The 17,702-nt window shown below is 42.1% G+C and overlaps 1 protein-coding gene across 1 annotated transcript; it reads right to left on the reverse strand.

Moving 5' to 3' along the window:
- Positions 1–4,234: 4,234 nt before the first annotated feature.
- On the reverse strand, positions 4,235–16,596 carry LOC133011098 (oocyte zinc finger protein XlCOF7.1-like). Its single transcript, XM_061078799.1, has 4 exons — positions 16,555–16,596; positions 14,122–14,877; positions 5,182–5,422; positions 4,235–4,547 (listed from the first exon to the last, which is right to left on the reverse strand). Exons 1-4 carry the CDS (start codon positions 16,583–16,585, stop codon positions 4,235–4,237), a joined length of 1,341 nt encoding a protein of 446 aa, XP_060934782.1. The 5' UTR covers positions 16,586–16,596.
- Positions 16,597–17,702: the final 1,106 nt, after the last annotated feature.

Here is a 17,702-nt window from a genome sequence, read left to right on the forward strand (position 1 = left end):
ACTGTGAGCAACACAGCAGCAGGTTTTCTGCACAGACTCGTTCACAACAGCATCAAATCCTCCTCATTATTCAGGTGGAGCAGCAGAGAGAGACAGGAAGTGACGTCTTAACTCCGCTGCTCGAGCTGATGCTAGCTAACGTTAGCAGACCTGATGCTAGCTAACGTTAGCAGACCTGATGCTAGCTAGCGTTAGCAGACCTGATGCTAGCTAGCGTTAGCATGTTAGCGGTTCCTCTAGGGACTGACCTGCTCTGTGCAGCCGGACTTCGGGCTGCATCACGGCATCGAGCAGCCTCCTCTTGCGGCAGATCTCCCGCTCGGACCGCTCGACTCGCTCCTCGGACTCTAACAAGGTTTCCTCAAGCCCAGCGAGGATCTGCTCCACCGCCGCCATTAGCCGCTCGGTGAGCATCGCTCTCAGCTCCAGGACTCGAGCCTTTCCTCCTCCTTCCTCCACCTGCAGCAGGAAGTCTTCAGCGGCAGCGAGGATCCGCTCATGTACCGACTCCCGCAGCAGCTGCACGGCGGACATGTTGCTCCTCTCTGAGTCTCTGAGGGGACAAAGACACACAGCGACAGGACCCACAATGCATGCTGATCAGTCACAAATGCAGAGCTCTAGCTCCCTCCGGTGGTTGAGATCAGGCAACTGCAGCTGTGGCAGCACATCAGGGGAACACTGAAACAAAATTAGATTCCACTGAGAGGGTTTGGGCAAAGATGATATAAAAATATATAATTCGTAATAAATAATATAAATGTCACATTATTGTTTCTTCAAGTTTCTAAGTTTGATCGATATGTGTTATACAAATGCAATATATCACAATATGGTTCCACGTTTTGTATTAACCCATATTTAAGGTAATTGTTATTATATTGTGCGTTTTGGGATTTGTGGACGTGTATGAGACAGAGACAAATTTTCAACTATAATGGCATAAAATGGAAAACCAGAAAAACAAAAAATCTCAACGGGCATTATGAAAGACACAAAAGGAAGCTTGCCATTTTGCATTTAGGGGCAATTTCGGCCATATTCCACATTTTAACTTTGAGGTACTTGTACCACGGCTTACATCAGATCAACTTCAAATTGAGATGAAACAAAACTAATTAAACATGTTAATTACAATTCCTACAATTTCTAGGGCTTCAAAGCAGAACTGAACGGACCCGAGCACATCCATTTTGAAGGGTTGCATAAGTTTTGCGCACTGCAGCAAGGATGCACGCTTCACTTCTTGCGTCCGTAACGTGATGTTGATCCTTGCCTGTTAATTGCTCCTTAAGAATAAAAATGTTTGTTGTGAATCACTGCCCTATGATCTGTTGTTTTATATAGATGTGATCTACTGAGTTTGGTATCACACAGATTGACCGACGGAACCAAACCATCCCAGTACAAACACAAGCATATAAAAATTATCTTTAATTTAAAAGATTGGGGACATCACAGCTGTCTCTGAATTTAACAATCCTGTTATTTGTCATTTACCATCATTCATGTCAACGAGGGCTCCTCCGTCATCGCTGCTTCACCAGGGTATATGCAGCAATCCTGAGATTAAATTCAATACTTTTCAAGACCTTTTTCAAGACCCTTCTAATATTTTTCAAGACCCCAGCGCCACTAGGAGCTTTAACCGGTTACATCAGCAACACAATTGAGTTTGAGATTGCAAAATTTAATGAAGTTTGCAAGAACTTCTATGTAGCACTGTATCAACACAACAGGATTCAGATAGGCCGGGAGGGAATAAAGCTCAAAAGAACAAATTGAGGTACTAAGCCAAAAGTCACAATTTATTTATAGAACTCAGAAACGTATGTGTGTAAACATTGAACACGGACGAAACTAACTAATCCTTACAAATAGGATTCATGGCATGTGCCTCAATTCAGTTGCTTTGTTTTCCAACAACTTTTCAGTTTTAACCAGCTCAGTGCGTTTTTCCTTGTGCCTTCTCCTGAGGGTGTTTGACTTTGTTATCAGCTGAGCCAGTAGCGATCCAGACTTTCCCTCTGCCTGCTCTGCCAGCTCATCCGCATCTTTTTGCAGGAATTCGCAAACCTCTGTTAGGACTTTCTTTTTATTTTTCAGCTCTTCCAGCTCATCCACGACTGCTTTCCACTTGAGTCAGTCTCCCTTTTCTTCCGTTCTTGTTCCAGGTGATTCCTATATTTGGACCTTGCGTAGGCTGCAGAAGCCAGGAGTTCCTTTGTGATGGGTACCTGCAGAACCCCCCCACAGACACTGACCTTGTCACAGATCAAGCGCAGAGCTTCCATCAACTCTTCTTGGATGTTGCAGGTTTCAACATGCTTGTTTATCTAGAATCCTCTCTCTACCATGGCTTGTCCATGGGACAGAAGTAGCAGGCTCTGAGAGAAAATTAAAAGCTCAGGGTAGGACTTAAGTACTGAGTGCAAGAACACATCAACTCGCTGCTTCAGTGGCTGAAAGGAGAGGAATCTCTCATCTCTGCCCTCAACAGAAAGAAAGCTCTCGAACTGTTGGACGATCACATCACCTACAGAATTGACAGGGAAAAGAGAGAAGTAAAAGAAGTTATTATTCATAGGTCATTAAATTTCATTCTAGTAAACTGCTTCATCATTTATTTGACAAATATATTTCTCACAGCATCTGTGCACATAAAAAGGTAAATAGTGTATTGTAGATTTCTTCAGAAAGTTATTTCAGTTTCACAATGTTTACGCAAGAATACACGCAAATTAAAAGGTCATGCACATTGAGACTAATAAAATACAGCCTTGGTAAATTGGAATATCATATTTACTTAAATAATGGCTGGGGACGTGGTCGACAGAAACAAATAAAGGCTGGCCCTAAGTACAGGCCAAGTGGGGGCAAAAAACAACAGTGAAACTGATAACTCTTGATGCCTGTTAGCCTTGTGTGGTACTAAAATATTAGCAAATCTACTTATCAAACACAGGGAATTATAAATAAAGGCATGTCTCTTTGACACTGCTTTGAATACAGGACTGGTACCCTCAGTCGTTTAGGTAAATAAAAGCCTGGGACAATATTACAGGAAATACAGTTACGTATCCACTTCTACTGTCCCTAGACCATATTTTTCGTACCAGCTGAAATGCCTCCAGCCAACTGCTTGTCCTGCAGGAATGTTTGGACTATATTCTTCATCTTTCTGATGCACCACTCTGGATCTGTGTTCATCTTTGTGGGATCCAAGCAGGCGATGTTCCTGACCACTGGGAATTTCAGGGGGCTTTTCTCCTGCACTTTCTTAACCATGTTAGCCAGGCCCTGCATACATTCTCTCCTGAAGGTGAGCACAGAAAGCTCACTGACCTTGCTTCCTGGCTTGCTCTGAAGTGCCTGATTTATTTAAGGAACAGAGTGTAAATGATGCAGACGGTTAGCTTTTTATACTGTATATACACTCATTGAACTTAAAGACTTTAAGTAGATATTTATTTGAAACTACCCCAGGGGGGAGAGAGTGGCCTACATGCAACCCTGAAAATGAATATATAAAAATTACCTTGATGGCGCATTCTGCACCCAGGCCTATGTCAGCATTCAAAGTGGAGACCCAGTTTGCCTTATCAGCTGCATCGACTTTGGTCAGCTTCAGGGGCGAGAAATCCTGTAGGAGTTCCCTCTTCACAAACCGCCTCGGTAGACTTTTAAAAAGAAATTGCATGTAATGAGTGACAGAACAATTAAAGAAATGTTCTGCTTTGTATCATTACAAAATCAGTAGTATATCCAAAATCTGTGAAGGGTTTTGCAGTCATTCATTACGTATGCCAGTTATTGAGAGTTGATTTTAGGTTGTTGACAAGTGATCTTATTTGTGTATGTACGACATCACTGTTATAAAACATAATTCAAATAAACTCTCAATGACTGTGAAACTAAAAGAATGTCTGCAAAACAGTTTACACTATTTGGATATAGACATTTTTTTAATATAGATTAATCCAATTCAGTTAAATTACTGTATTAGTACCTTCAACAGCTCAGCCAAGTCTTTGGCCAAGAAGGTCAGCACTGGCTCATCGGTTTGGTATTTTGTCAGGAAGGGGTTGAAGGTCCTGGAAATCGCCAGGAAGAAATGTAGCTTGGGAATGATGAATGGATCCCCTTGTGCTGCCTCAATGGTGTCATACAAGGCAGTGGCAGGGTTTGGGACCTTCTTCTTCTTGACAGCATCCACATACATCTGTAGCATTGGTCAAACCTCAACTGCTCTCTCTGCCGCAGGGACATTTTCAACCCATCTGTGGCCACAGAATGGAAGTGGGAAGCTGGAGGACAGAGTCAGGCTAGTGAAGTCCTCTCTCCTTGCAGGAACATTGTGGAAGAGGAAGTGCATTGCTCTCAGGAGCTTTTCCAGATGCCACATGGTGAAGCCTGCCTTTACTGCGTTGTGGAGGGTGTGAAAACCACAGCTTCCAACCAGGACCAGCTGAGCACCTCCATAGAGCTCTGCGTGTTCTTTCTGGAGAAGTTCCACCAACTTAAAGTTGACATTGGGGCCATCCATGCTGATGGACATAAGGTGCCTCATATTCAGTTTTGCAACACATTCCTGTGGATGACAAGGCAGTAAGTTTATTAATGACAATAATCCTTGAATGTTCATTCTTGAAATACACTGGCATTCAGACAGTAAGGTACAACTATTCACCAGATTTCTAACTTATATTTACAGTAAAATTGTTGTAGCAACCATTATTTTGTGTTGCTCTAATTGCCTGAAAAGAAAATACAATATAAACCTAGATTTTGCTCAAACAAATAACAAGGGTACTGAACAATTATTGTGAAATGTGTGCAATTATCTTGTTTGTTTGTACACTAGACCTATTGACCAAATGTGATAATATTTTACATCCAGGTCATGTTACTCTGGCTACTTCCAAGCCATTCAAGTTAATGTTAATTGCATAATTAGACAACTGCACTCCCAAAGAGTGGAAAAAATTGCTGACATGCTAAATTGTAACTTGAAAGCAATTCTAAATCGAAGAAATTTGGTCAAATCTGTACCCCAGCAACCAACCACACCCACACAACATTTAATTATCGATACAAAAAATGCTCGGAGATACACTTACTTTGATGTGATGCAACAAGTCATGGGCTCTGCCATGTCCCAAAAATTGAGATCCAAGGTACCTGGATTGGACTCTGTCATCCTCCCAGTATCGAACGTGGACATTGAGCTGTTTATTTTTTGTGGACTGATTGAGGCTCTCATCAAACATCAGCACAAACTGCCCAGCTTTATTGACACCATCAACAAGCTGTTGCTTGAAGTATGGTGCTAGTCCGAATTTTGTTATGTAACCAGATTTGTCCTTGCCGCAGGTGAACGTCTTGGCGATGTCTGACTCGGGAAACATTTCTTTGAACATTTCTGAAATGCCGTCATTGGATGTGAGAGAGTGGTGTTTTACTGTGGTGCGGAGACACCACAACACTTCCGCACGCAGCGTAGGTGTGGCTCCCAGCGTCACTCTGAGGTCTGTACAACTTGAAGCCGCGACAACTGATGGAACGTTAGCAACCCTAGCAGCGTTACTAGCTTAAGTTGTCCTATTCGTTGTGGATGGTGTAACAACATTAGCTGAGGAAGGTGTTGCCCTGTGTCATTTATCAGCTGAGTTCTGACAATTTAAGAGGAAAAAAAAATTCGGCTAAACAGACTCTTGAATTTGAAAAAGATTCAAGACTTTTTAAAAGTTTTCAAGAGTCTTGATTTTCCCTAAATTTATATATCAACTTGTAATACTTTTCAAGACCCCACGGATACCCTGTTCACTGTCTGTGTGTGTGAGTGTAATGCTGCGTTCCAGACGACTCGTATGTCAGATATTCTGACCTGAAATTGCCCAGATCCAACTTCACGTCAAACGTAAACAAACATGTCTAACTGTGAGAAGGTGATTCATTTGTGTCGTGATGAGACAATTCAACTGTAGCCAGTGCAGCCTCCGTTCGTACAGAAACAAAGAGGAGGAGGGCGACGACGCCATTATCTTTTTATTAGACTTTCATTCTTGGAAACACATTCAATACATGAAGGAGAACACACACTGTCATTGAATCTCACCAACCAAGAAACGACAGTTTTAAACAAACATATTGAATCATATGAAGTAGTTAGAAACACACATTCATACTGTGCAAGGACCAAACACTTTAACCTTAAAATGAGATATAGGACATTATGAAAAATAGACAAATTATGTAATTCAGTAGAAACACAAATCTTCGTGTTATTCAATGAGTTATATTTTCTAGGGGCATAAAAACTGTTAATAGTCTATTTAAAACGGTTGAGCGAGCAATGCCATGTTAAAAAGCCCAGGCAGTGATGTCACGGAACATGTTGTGCCTGCGTGCACTGGGAACCTGTTGTGCATACGCTGAATAAACGGTCTCGAGTTCTCAGACCAAAGAGACGAAGGTGTGCTGATTTTTCCTCCCGTGATTATAGTTAACCGATCTGGTGACCGCCAAAACGGATAGACCGCTGCAGGGATGTCTACCGCAACAGGTTATGGGCCCAGTCATTCAGGCCAGAGGTTGTTCAGACTTTTATTCGACGGTGATGAGAAAAGCTACGAACTCTGGGAGACGAGGTTCCTCGCGCACATGGAGTTGCGTCCAGGGCCGCCCCCCCCCCGATTTTCAAACGAAAACTTATAAAATTATTTCTTTCTTCGTCGAAGTTGCTTGGACACACACACTCTAACCATAAGCCTCAATGTGCTAGCATGTTCTGACAACACCGTTTTCACCGTCACCGATTTTTGGCTCATTTTACCCTAATGTTAATACCACAGCAACAAAGTATATTTGTAGAATACAACATGAATGGAGCAGCAATAACGACATGGAGCCTTCAGTTCCTCATCCAGACTGCATCTTATTCAAATTAAACACAATTTCAAGTACAAGCATTTCTCTGAGTGTAACTGCATTTTAAAGTGCATAAAACATACATTCAATTATTATGGTGTCTCTTTACTTCAAACATTATCACTCATAAAGAAATATAAACATTTACAATATAGACCTATTGAACATTGGCTTATAACTGGTCTTTATAAGGCACAATAACAATACATGACTTAATTACAGAGTCTGTTTGTGTCGGAGCTGAACTACACCCTGTCTAAAGTAAACAATATACTATCTCGACCCGCCTGCAAGACGACGCGCAGGTAAAATAAACACCTATACACCGCGTTCGACATTATTATGCAAATTGGATTTAAGGGTCATAAACATTCATTTTTTAGTTTTTGAATTAAACTCATGGATGGTATTGTGTCTCAGGGCTATTTGGATGATTGAAATCAATCTCAGACACCTGTGATAATTAGTTTGCCAGGTGAGCCCAATCAAAGGAAAACTTCTTAAGAAAGATGTTCCACATTATTAAGCAAGCTACATGTTTCAGGCAAAATGGGGAAGAAAAAGGATCTCTCTGCTGCTGAAAAGCAACAAATAGTGCAATACCTTGGTCAAGGTATCACAACATTGGATATTTCCAAAAGAATTGCACGTGATCATCGGACGGTGAAGAAATTTGTCACTGATTCACAGCACAAGCGGGTTCGTTCAGACAAAGGCAAAATTAGGAAGATTTCTGCCAAACAAATGCGTAGGGTTAGGAGGGCAGCCACTAAAACGCCATTGAATAGCAGCAAACAGGTGTTTGAAGCCACTGGTGCCTCTGGAGTGTCGCGAACTTCAAGATGTAGGATGCTCAAGAGGTTTGCAAGTGTCCTTAAACCTGTTATTCAGCCCCTAAACCAAGCTCACAAGCAAAAAAGGTTGCAGTGGGCTCAGGACTACATGAAGACTTACTTCCAAACTGTTTTGTTTACGGATGAGTGCCGTGCAACCCTTGATGGTCCTGATGGATGGAGTAAAGGATGGTTGGTGAATGGCCACCATGTCCCAACAAGGCTGAGACGTCAACAAGGAGGTGGCAGAGTCATGTTTTTGGACGGAATCATGGGGAGAGAGCTGGTCGGCCCCTTCAGGGTCCCTGACGGTGTGAAAATGACCTCGGCAAAGTCCGTAGAGTTTCTGACTGACCACTTTCTTCCGTGGTACAAAAAGAAGAACCGTGCCTTCCGAAGCAAAATCATATTCATGCATGACAATGCACCATCTCATGCTGCAAAGAATACCTCTGGGGCATTGGCTGCTATGGGCATAAAAGGAGAGAAACTCATGGTGTGGCCCCCATCTTCCCCTGACCTTAACCCTATTGAGAACCTTTGGAGCATCATCAAGCAAAATATCTATGTGGGTGGAAGGCAGTTCACATCCAAGCAGGTGGTCTGGGAGGTTATTATGGCATCCTGCAAAGACATTAAAGCAGAAACTATCAAAGAACTCACAAGTTCAATGGATGCAAGAATTGTGAAGGTGATATCAAAGAAGGGGTCCTATGTTAACATGCAACTTGACCTGTTAAGATGTTTTTGATTAAAACTTGTTTTGATTTCAGTAAATATGACCTCTTAATGCTGCAAATTCAACAAATGACAATTTTTAGTTTTTAACAACCTATAAAATATCTTGAAACTCTGAAACTCAGAAACTTGCATAATAATTTGGAACACTGCATTTTGAGTTTTTTATTTTTGAAAAAAATACTGTTATCATTGGGAGGTTTGTTCAATAAAATTTGAATTATACTCTAACAGTTGATGACTTGAAAATTTTACTGACTGGCTGTGCATTACTATTTAGGAAAATCTGAGCAAAGTGTAATTTGCATAATAATGTGGAACGCGGTGTACAGACGAATGTAGCCCCGCCCACGTATTGCACAGCCGAGTTTCTAAGTTTTTACCAGTCTAAGTAGACAATCAAAACGATATCAATATGTCTCAATGACACTCGTGGTGATCAAGCAAAGCTTTAGGAGCTAACGTAGGTGACTCTCACCCACTACTAACCCGTAGAATACAGGATGAATGCAGCAGCAATGAAGACACGGAGCATTCAGTTCCTCATCCAGACGATATCTATGATCCAGACTGCATCTGGCATGTGGGAGGACGTTCCCCCCAGAGAGACAGTACGGGGTGCAACTGCTCCCGCGCCAAACGTTCCACCTGAGTGCTGCGGTCGTTTACTGATTTCTCTAATGAAACATAAATCCACGTGACTATCACGTATATTAGTAGGAATAATCTTTAATTACTGTTAAAGTCATTAAATATATATATATTTTTTATATATATATATATATATATATATTTTTTGTTTTTTTGCTGGGCGCAGTTTTTGGCGCCACCCTCTGAGTGGCGCCCTAGGCAACCGCCTATGTCGTCTGTAGGAAAGACCGGCCCTGGTTGCGTCGCCTCAGAGAAGTTATCCTGGAGGACCCGCGGATAGACGAGGATGACGACGATGCTCTCGCGGAAGATGAGGCGAAGAACGGTGAGGCATATGCAGAGCTGGTGCAATGTCTGGACAACAAGAGCTTATCGCTGGTGATGAGGGACGCGAGATGTGACGGGAGAAAAGCACTGAGTCCGCTCTGTTATCCTTCGTCTCACTCAGATGAAGCTTTGACGTTTTCAGTTTCTCTTCATCTTCTTCACTCATCACAGCGACAGGAGTCAATGTGAACTTGATATCAGCCTCCTCCAGTCCTCGAAGTTGCTGTCCATCCTGATTGGTCCACGGTTCCTCCGGTTCCTCTTTAATATGGGGGGGCTCTGGGTCCTTCTTGTCCACAAGGGGGCTCCAATGCTGCTCCTCAGGGGGAACCTCTTCTTCAATCACAATCAGTTGCTGGACGTCTGCAGGACACACTGAAACACAAATACACACGTTTATCATTTTAGAGTTTCCTGAAGTGTTTTGAGAAACTTGTGTTGTGTCATTTAATGTCGACTGTTGTGATTTTTGAACGATCACATTCATTTTGAATGGGAGTGAGGTTTATGTCACAGTGAGACAGATTCTTCTCTTTGTTGCTGACAGGTCAGACGGGCCCATTCTTATCTGACAAAGACCTGCATAATAATCTGAGATCTTTTACCTTATCAGGATCCGTGTCCTTCTCTCCTCCTTCCCTCCTCGAGTCAGATCCTGGTGAAATAACGGAGATCTGAGTTATTCCAGCAGGGACTGACCCAACCTTCATCCTCACTTTGTGCATCCGGTGGCGGAGGAGGTTGCTGTGTGCTCGCTGGGGTTTCGGGCTGAAGTTAAATCAAAGCAGTGTGCGAGGAGGTCGGAGCTGATGAAGTGTGTTGAAAGCCGTGTTCGTTTATCCTTTATGAGAAGTAGAGCCAAACTCGGTTTGGTCAATCAAAGTATTTATTTAGAAAGCAATGAACAGGTTGCAGCAAAGCAATGGGCTTCCAGTACATTAGTTGTATCAGAGCGCCCTGAACATCCGGCGTCTGTCTATTTTATTACAGTAGATCTTCGTTCCTCCTCCTCAGAAGTGCGCAGGCGTAATTCATCCTCCTGGCTTTTGGAATACGGAAGTGAACAGGAAGACACTCCCAATGACGTTATAGTTGCTTGGCAACCTGTTTACGTCATGAAAGTCCTTCAACCAGCAGATGCAATGTGGGGCAAAACTGTTGTCCAGTGAAGCAAAGAATATTATGTTTAAGCTATATCAACACAATCCTGACTGTGTAAACATTCGCAACAACTTAACCCAAACAATGTTATACTGACTTGCCCCAGAAAGGACAGTTCCTGTATCTCTATGTGAGTTTAATGAATCTGAGGGAATTACGCTTTAATATCCAAAATTCATTATTAACACTAAGCAGCAACAGTTAATAAAATCATTTGTATGAAGGCCTACTAAAAATACTTCTATCTTTATCTGGTAAGAGTACAAATATAATTTGAAATGATGCTATCTTTATTTGTTTAGAATTCTGTCAGACACAACCTATAGTTAAAAGTTTGAAATCCTCAACAGGAGTCACTCATTGTTCCAGAGAGGTGACGGATGAAGAGGAGCAGGAGGAGGTACAGGAGGAAGAGGAGGCCTGCAGCTGCATCACAGCCACCACACCGGACACTAATAAAAAGAAGAAGGAGAACAGATCCTGTAGTATTCCTCCTATGTGCACCCTTCAATTCCTACTACTAAACTTGTATCCACCCCCAACACAACAACATGGCCGACCCTGCCTGCCTCTGCCTGCTCTCTGCCTGCGGGACTGGAGCCGCACAGCTGGGGATCCGTCCGGTCACAGCTGATCCGGGAACAGCTGGACACACACAGCTGGATGTTAAGACCGCAGAAGACAATAAGAAAGGAGGGATGGGGTCAGAGGAGAAGGAGGAGGAGGAGGAGAGCAGAACCAGAGGAGGATGGTCTCATGCAGAAAAATAGGAGGACCCACGATGCATGCTGCACAGTCACAAATGCAGAGCTCTAGCTCCCCCTGGTGGTTGCGATCGGGCTACTGCAGCTGTGGGAGTACATCAGGGGAACTCTTAAACAAAATTGGATTCCACTTGGAGGGTTTGGGCAAAGATGATATCAAAATATAATAATTCGTAATGAATAATATTAATATACTAAATGTCACATTATTGTTTCTTCAAGTTTCTCAGTTTGATAGATATGTGTGATACAAATGCAATATATCACAATATGGTTCCACGTTTTGTATTAACACATATTTAAGGTAATTGTTATTATGTTGTGCGTTTTGGGATTTGTGGATGTGTGTGAGACAGAGACAAATTTTCAACTATAATGGAAGAAAATGGAAAACCAGAAAATCAAAAAAGTCTCAAGGGGCATTATGAAAAACACAACAGGAAGCCCGCCATTTTGCATTTAGTGCAATATCCCACATTTTTTTACTTTGAGGTACTTGTACCAGGGCTTAGATCAGATTAGGGTTGCAAAATTCCGGGAATCTTAAAGTTGGAAACTTTCCATGGGAATTAACGGGAATTACCGGGAATATATGGGAATTAACGGGAATGAACTGGAAATGTTGTGAGTAATTTATACTAACTGTGTTTACCTTGTCATATACAGACATAAATATAAACATTTTGTTTCGTCATAGGCTGATTTGAGCCCTGAGGAAACTTTGGGCACTTGACTATATGCTTCTGCATCGTTGTGTCATTCTTAACATAGGTCTTTGCACAGTATTTGCTAATGTACACAGCCTTTCCTTCTACATTGGATGGGGTGAAATGTCTCCACACATGAGATAGTGCACGTGGCATTGTTCTGTAGAATGAGATGAGAAAAAAGTTTGTAAAAAAACACTAATGCAATGCCAGAGATATAAATAGTTAGCCAAACAATTGGAATCGTCTCTACTCATATTTTACAATTGATGGATAAATGAATGGAAATAGGCTAGATGAACAGATGAACAATCCTCAATCAGCATGCTAATATATTTTCCCCAGTAATATCATGGAAACTTACCTGACTAGTCCTGCACACAACAGCAGGCCTCAATAGTGCTGTAGTGTGCAGGATGCTGGGAATTATCCCAGCAGTAATGATGGAAGAATGCACAGTTGAGGGTTGAAATTCAACGTGCAGCGTGTGCTGCTTTCCATCCATCTTAAAAATAGAGTTTTGAATTATGTTTTTATTGCTCAGCGTCTAATTTGCGTAGTTTTTTTTTCTTCAAAATTCCCAAAATTCCCGAGCTTAACTTCCCATGGAAATTTACCGGAAACTTTTCGCCCCTTTGCAACCCTAGATCAGATCAACTTCAAATTGACATGAAGACAAAAACAATTAAACATTAAAATTACAATTTCTACCATTTCTAGGACTGCAAAGCAGCACTGAAATTTTAAAGAGTGGCATGTGTTTTGCTCACTGTGGCAAGGATACACGCTTCACTTCCTGCGTCCGTCAGGTGATGTTGATCCTTGCCTGTTAATTGCTCATTCGATTAAATATGTTTGTTTTGAATCACTGCCCTATGATCTATGGTGCTTTAAATAGATCTGTGATCTACTGACTCCAGTATCACACAGATTGGCCAACGGACCCAAACCATCCCAGTACAAACACAAGCACATGAAAATAATTATCTTAAATTTGGGAACATCACAGCTGTCTCTGAATCCAACAGTCCTGCTGTTTGTCATTTACCATCATTCATGTCAACGAGGGCTCCTCCGTCATCGCTGCTCCACTGTCTGTGTGTGTGAGTGTAATGCTGCGTTCCAGACGACTCGTATGCCAGATATTCTGACCTGAAATTGCCCAGTTCAGACTTCACGTCAAACGTAAACAAACTTGTCTGACTGTAAGAAGCTGATTCATTTGTGTCTTGATTAGACAATTCAACTGTAGCCAGTGCAGCCTCCATTCGTACAGAAACAAAGAGGAGGAGGGCAACGACACATTATCTTTTTATTGGACTTTTATTCTTGGAAACACATTCAATACATAAAGGAGAACACACACTGTCATTGAATCTCACCAACCAAGAAACCATTGATTTAAACAAACGTAGTTAATCATATGAACTAGTTTGAAAGACACATTCATACTGTGCAAGGAACACACTTTAACCTTAAACGACAAGGACATTATGAAAAAAAGATAAATTATGTAAAAAAAAAAGGAGAAACAAGACATATAAACACAAATCTTTTGTGTTATTCAAAGAGTTGTATTTTCTAGGGACATAATAACTGTTAAGTCTATTTAAAACAGTGAACTATGAATATGTATAATATGAATATTTGCTGATAAACCCTAATAACTCTTTTGTTGCAAAGGTTGCAACGTAGTCACTTCTCTCCTTTATGAATCCTCACGTCTCGTACAATAGGACTGAATCTTTAATCTTTTACCACACTCAGGTCAACTGAACGGCTTCTCTCCTGTATGAATCCTCATATGTGAATTTAGATTGCCCCTTGTGGTAAATCTTTTACCACACTCAAGGCAACAAAACGGTTTCTCACCTGTATGAATCCTCACATGTTTATTTAGAGCTCCCCTATGGCTAAATCTTTTACCACACTCAGGTCAACTGAACGGCTTCTCTCCTGTATGAATCCTCATATGTGAATTTAGATTGCCCCTTGAGGTAAATCTTTTACCACACTCAAGGCAACAAAACGGTTTCTCACCTGTATGAATCCTCACATGTTTATTTAGAGCTCCCCTATGGCTAAATCTTTTACCACACTCAGAGCAACTAAACGGTTTCTCACCTTTATGAATCCTAAAATGTACATTTAGACTGCCCCTTTTGGTAAATCTTTTACCACACTCAGAGCAGCTAAACGACTTCTCTCCTGTATGAATCCTCATATGTCTATTTAGATCTCCCCTATGGATACATCTTTTACCACACTCAGAGCAGCTAAACAATTTTTTTTCTGTCTTACATCCCATATCACTTAGAGGCTGTTTGTTATTTCTTGTATTTAAACCAGTCTGAGGTTCCCTGGTCTCCATCCAATCATCCTCACTCTCTTCAGTCTCAGAAGAGTCTTCAGTCTTCTCCTCAGGACCTGGTTGTAAACGTCCATCAGGACCTGAGTTCCTGGCTGGTTCTGGTCCTCCACAGTCCACTCTGTTCTCCTTCATCTCACTCGGATGAAGCTTTGACGATTTAAGTTTCTCTTCATCTTCTTCACTCTTCACAGCGACAGGAGTCAATGTGAACTTGATATCAGCCTCCTCCAGTCCTTGAAGCTGCTGTCCATCCTGATTGGTCCACGGTTCCTCCTGTTCCTCTTTAATGTGGGGGGGCTCTGGGTCCTTCTTGTCCACAAAGGGGCTCCACTTCTGCTCCTCAGTGGGAACCTCTTCTTTAATCACCATCAGTTGCTGGACGACTGCAGGACACACTGAAACACAAATACACACGTTTATCATTTTAGAGTTTCCTGAAGTGTTTTGAAAAACTTGTGTTGTGTCGTTTAATGTCGACTGTTGTTATTTTTGAAGGATCACATTCAGGAAGTAGAGATGTTGAGGTTGTTTACAGTTGGTTTTACAACGCAGCTCGTAAAGGAAGCAGCATAAACAAAGGGTTTCTGGTAAAAACATGTTTCATTTTGAGACCAAATAAACCAAGTAGGTCACTAACAGAGGAGAACAGGGCGAGGGGAAGTTAGTTAGTTGGTTAAGCTGCTTTCAGACAAGACCTGTGGGTAAAACTCAGAGAAATGTGTCCCGACTTTCTGTTTCAGACATGAGCAACCAGTGTTGTGCATAAATGAGTTCAAAAGAACGCCTCCATTGAACACGTACATTTTTATGAGAACGATGAACCGAACGCAACTTAATGACAAATAATGAATTTGAACGGTGAACCCGCTCATATTATCTGAGGTCTAGCTAAAACGTTACATAATGTTTTCCTTCTCCTGAGGAGAGACGCTGTCTAAATGGAATGCTTGCACCATGTCGTTGCTCAGTGCCCGTATCATTTCCACGATGTAGCCCAGTGATTCTCAAACTGTGTGGTGCAGCCCACCGGTGCCGGCGCGGAGGCATAACAGGAGGGGCGCGCCACCGGGAGGGGGAAATGAGAGGCGGAACTCACATTGTAGCCAAACTAATGTTTTGACGTCCGCATCTCTTTGACGGCGGAGCAGTAAACAAATCGCTCTTTTGCCGTAGCCAGGGGTCGGCAACCCGCGGCTCTGGAAACACATGCAGCTCTTCAGCCCCTCTACAGTGGCTCCCTGTGCAGGGTTGTGCATGTCGCGTATATTTTTCGCGAATAGTGAACATTACGAATCAGTTTTCATATGTTGAACGTTAACGAGAGGGAACGTCACGTTAATTTGTGAAATCATGATTGTATCAGGCCAGCATGAAATACCAGCAGCGGGCGACTGTGTGTGCGCGCTCCCACACAACACACACACACATTTATTTTATGAATTTAAATGATAGAATTGAAGGTCTAACCTAATAATTGGTTTCATAGCAAGGCAGAGCACTATGATTTGTTGTGCCTTTTGTTTGCAGGGTATGAATAAATAAGCAGGCAATATTAGCAATAATAAAAACAAAATTAAAAATAACATTTCTTTTTGGAATTGATACATATTAAGTACAGTTTAAGGCAAGGGGTAGTGATGGATGAAGTTGTCTTTAAAAAACAGTCTTTCATTCTCACATTCCACCTTTAAACTATGAAATGAACTGAACTATGAACTAGTTCAGAATGTAAATGGTGAACTATGAACGTGAACTACTCATGTTTACTTGTATGAACTGAACTTTGAACTAGTTCATGAGGTGTGAACTTGCACAACACTGTGAGCAACACAGCAGCAGGTTTTCTGCACAGACTCGTTCACAACAGCATCAAATCCTCCTCATTAATCAGGTGAGAGGTGGAGCAGCAGAGAGAGACAGGAAGTGACGTCTTAACTCCGCTGCTCGCTCTGATGCTAGCTAACGTTAGCAGAGCTGATGCTAGCTAACGTTAGCAGACCTGATGCTAGCTAACGTTAGCAGACCTGATGCTAGCTAGCGTTAGCATGTTAGCGGTTCCTCTAGGGACTGACCTGCTCTGTGCAGCCGGACTTCGGGCTGCATCACGGCATCGAGCAGCCTCCTCTGGCGGCAGATCTCCCGCTCGGACCGCTCCACTTGCTCCTCGGACTCTAACAAGGTTTCCTCAAGCCCAGCGAGGATCTGCTCCTCCGCCGCTATTAGCCGCTCGGTGAGCATCGCTCTCAGCTCCAGGACTCGAGCCTTTCCTCCTCCTTCCTCCACCTGCAGCAGGAAGTCTTCAGCGGCAGCGAGGATCCGCTCATGTACCGACTCCCGCAGCAGCTGCACGGCGGACATGTTGCTCCTCTCTGAGTCTCTGAGGGGACAAAGACAGACAGCGACAGGACCCACAATGCATGCTACACAGTCACAAACTCAGAGCTCTAGCTCCCCCCTGGTGGTTGAGATCAGGCTACTGCAGCTGTGGGAGCACATCAGGGGAACACTGAAACAAAATTGGATTCCACTGAGAGGGTTTGGGCAAAGATGATATAAAAATATAATAATTCGTAATAAATAATATAAATGTCACATTATTGTTTCTTCAAGTTTCTAAGTTTGATCGATATGTGTTATACAAATGCAATATATCACAATATGGTTCCACGTTTTGTATTAACCCATATTTAAGGTAATTGTTATTATATTGTGCATTTTGGGATTTGTGGACGTGTATGAGACAGAGACAAATTTTCAACTATAATGGCATAAAATGGAAAACCAGAAAAACAAAAAATCTCAAGGGGCATTATGAAAGACACAAAAGGAAGCTTGCCATTTTGCATTTAGGGGCAATTTCGGCCATATTCCACATTTTAACTTTGAGGCACTTGTACCAGGGCTTACATCAGATCAACTTCAAATTGAGATGAAACAAAAATAATTAAACATGTTAATTACAATTCCTACAATTTCTAGGACTGCAAAGCAGCACTGAACGGACCCGAGCACATGTATTTTGAAGGGTTGCATAAGTTTTGCGCACTGCAGCAAGGATACACGCTTCACTTCTTGCGTCCGTAACGTGATGTTGATCCTTGCCTGTTAATTGCTCCTTAAGAATAAAAATGTTTGTTGTGAATCACTGCCCTATGATCTGTTGTTTTATATAGATGTGATCTACTGAGTTTGGTATCACACAGATTGACCGACGGAACCA

This window comes from Limanda limanda, chromosome 1 (genome assembly GCF_963576545.1).
Source record: "Limanda limanda chromosome 1, fLimLim1.1, whole genome shotgun sequence".
Lineage (NCBI taxonomy): Eukaryota > Metazoa > Chordata > Actinopteri > Pleuronectiformes > Pleuronectidae > Limanda > Limanda limanda.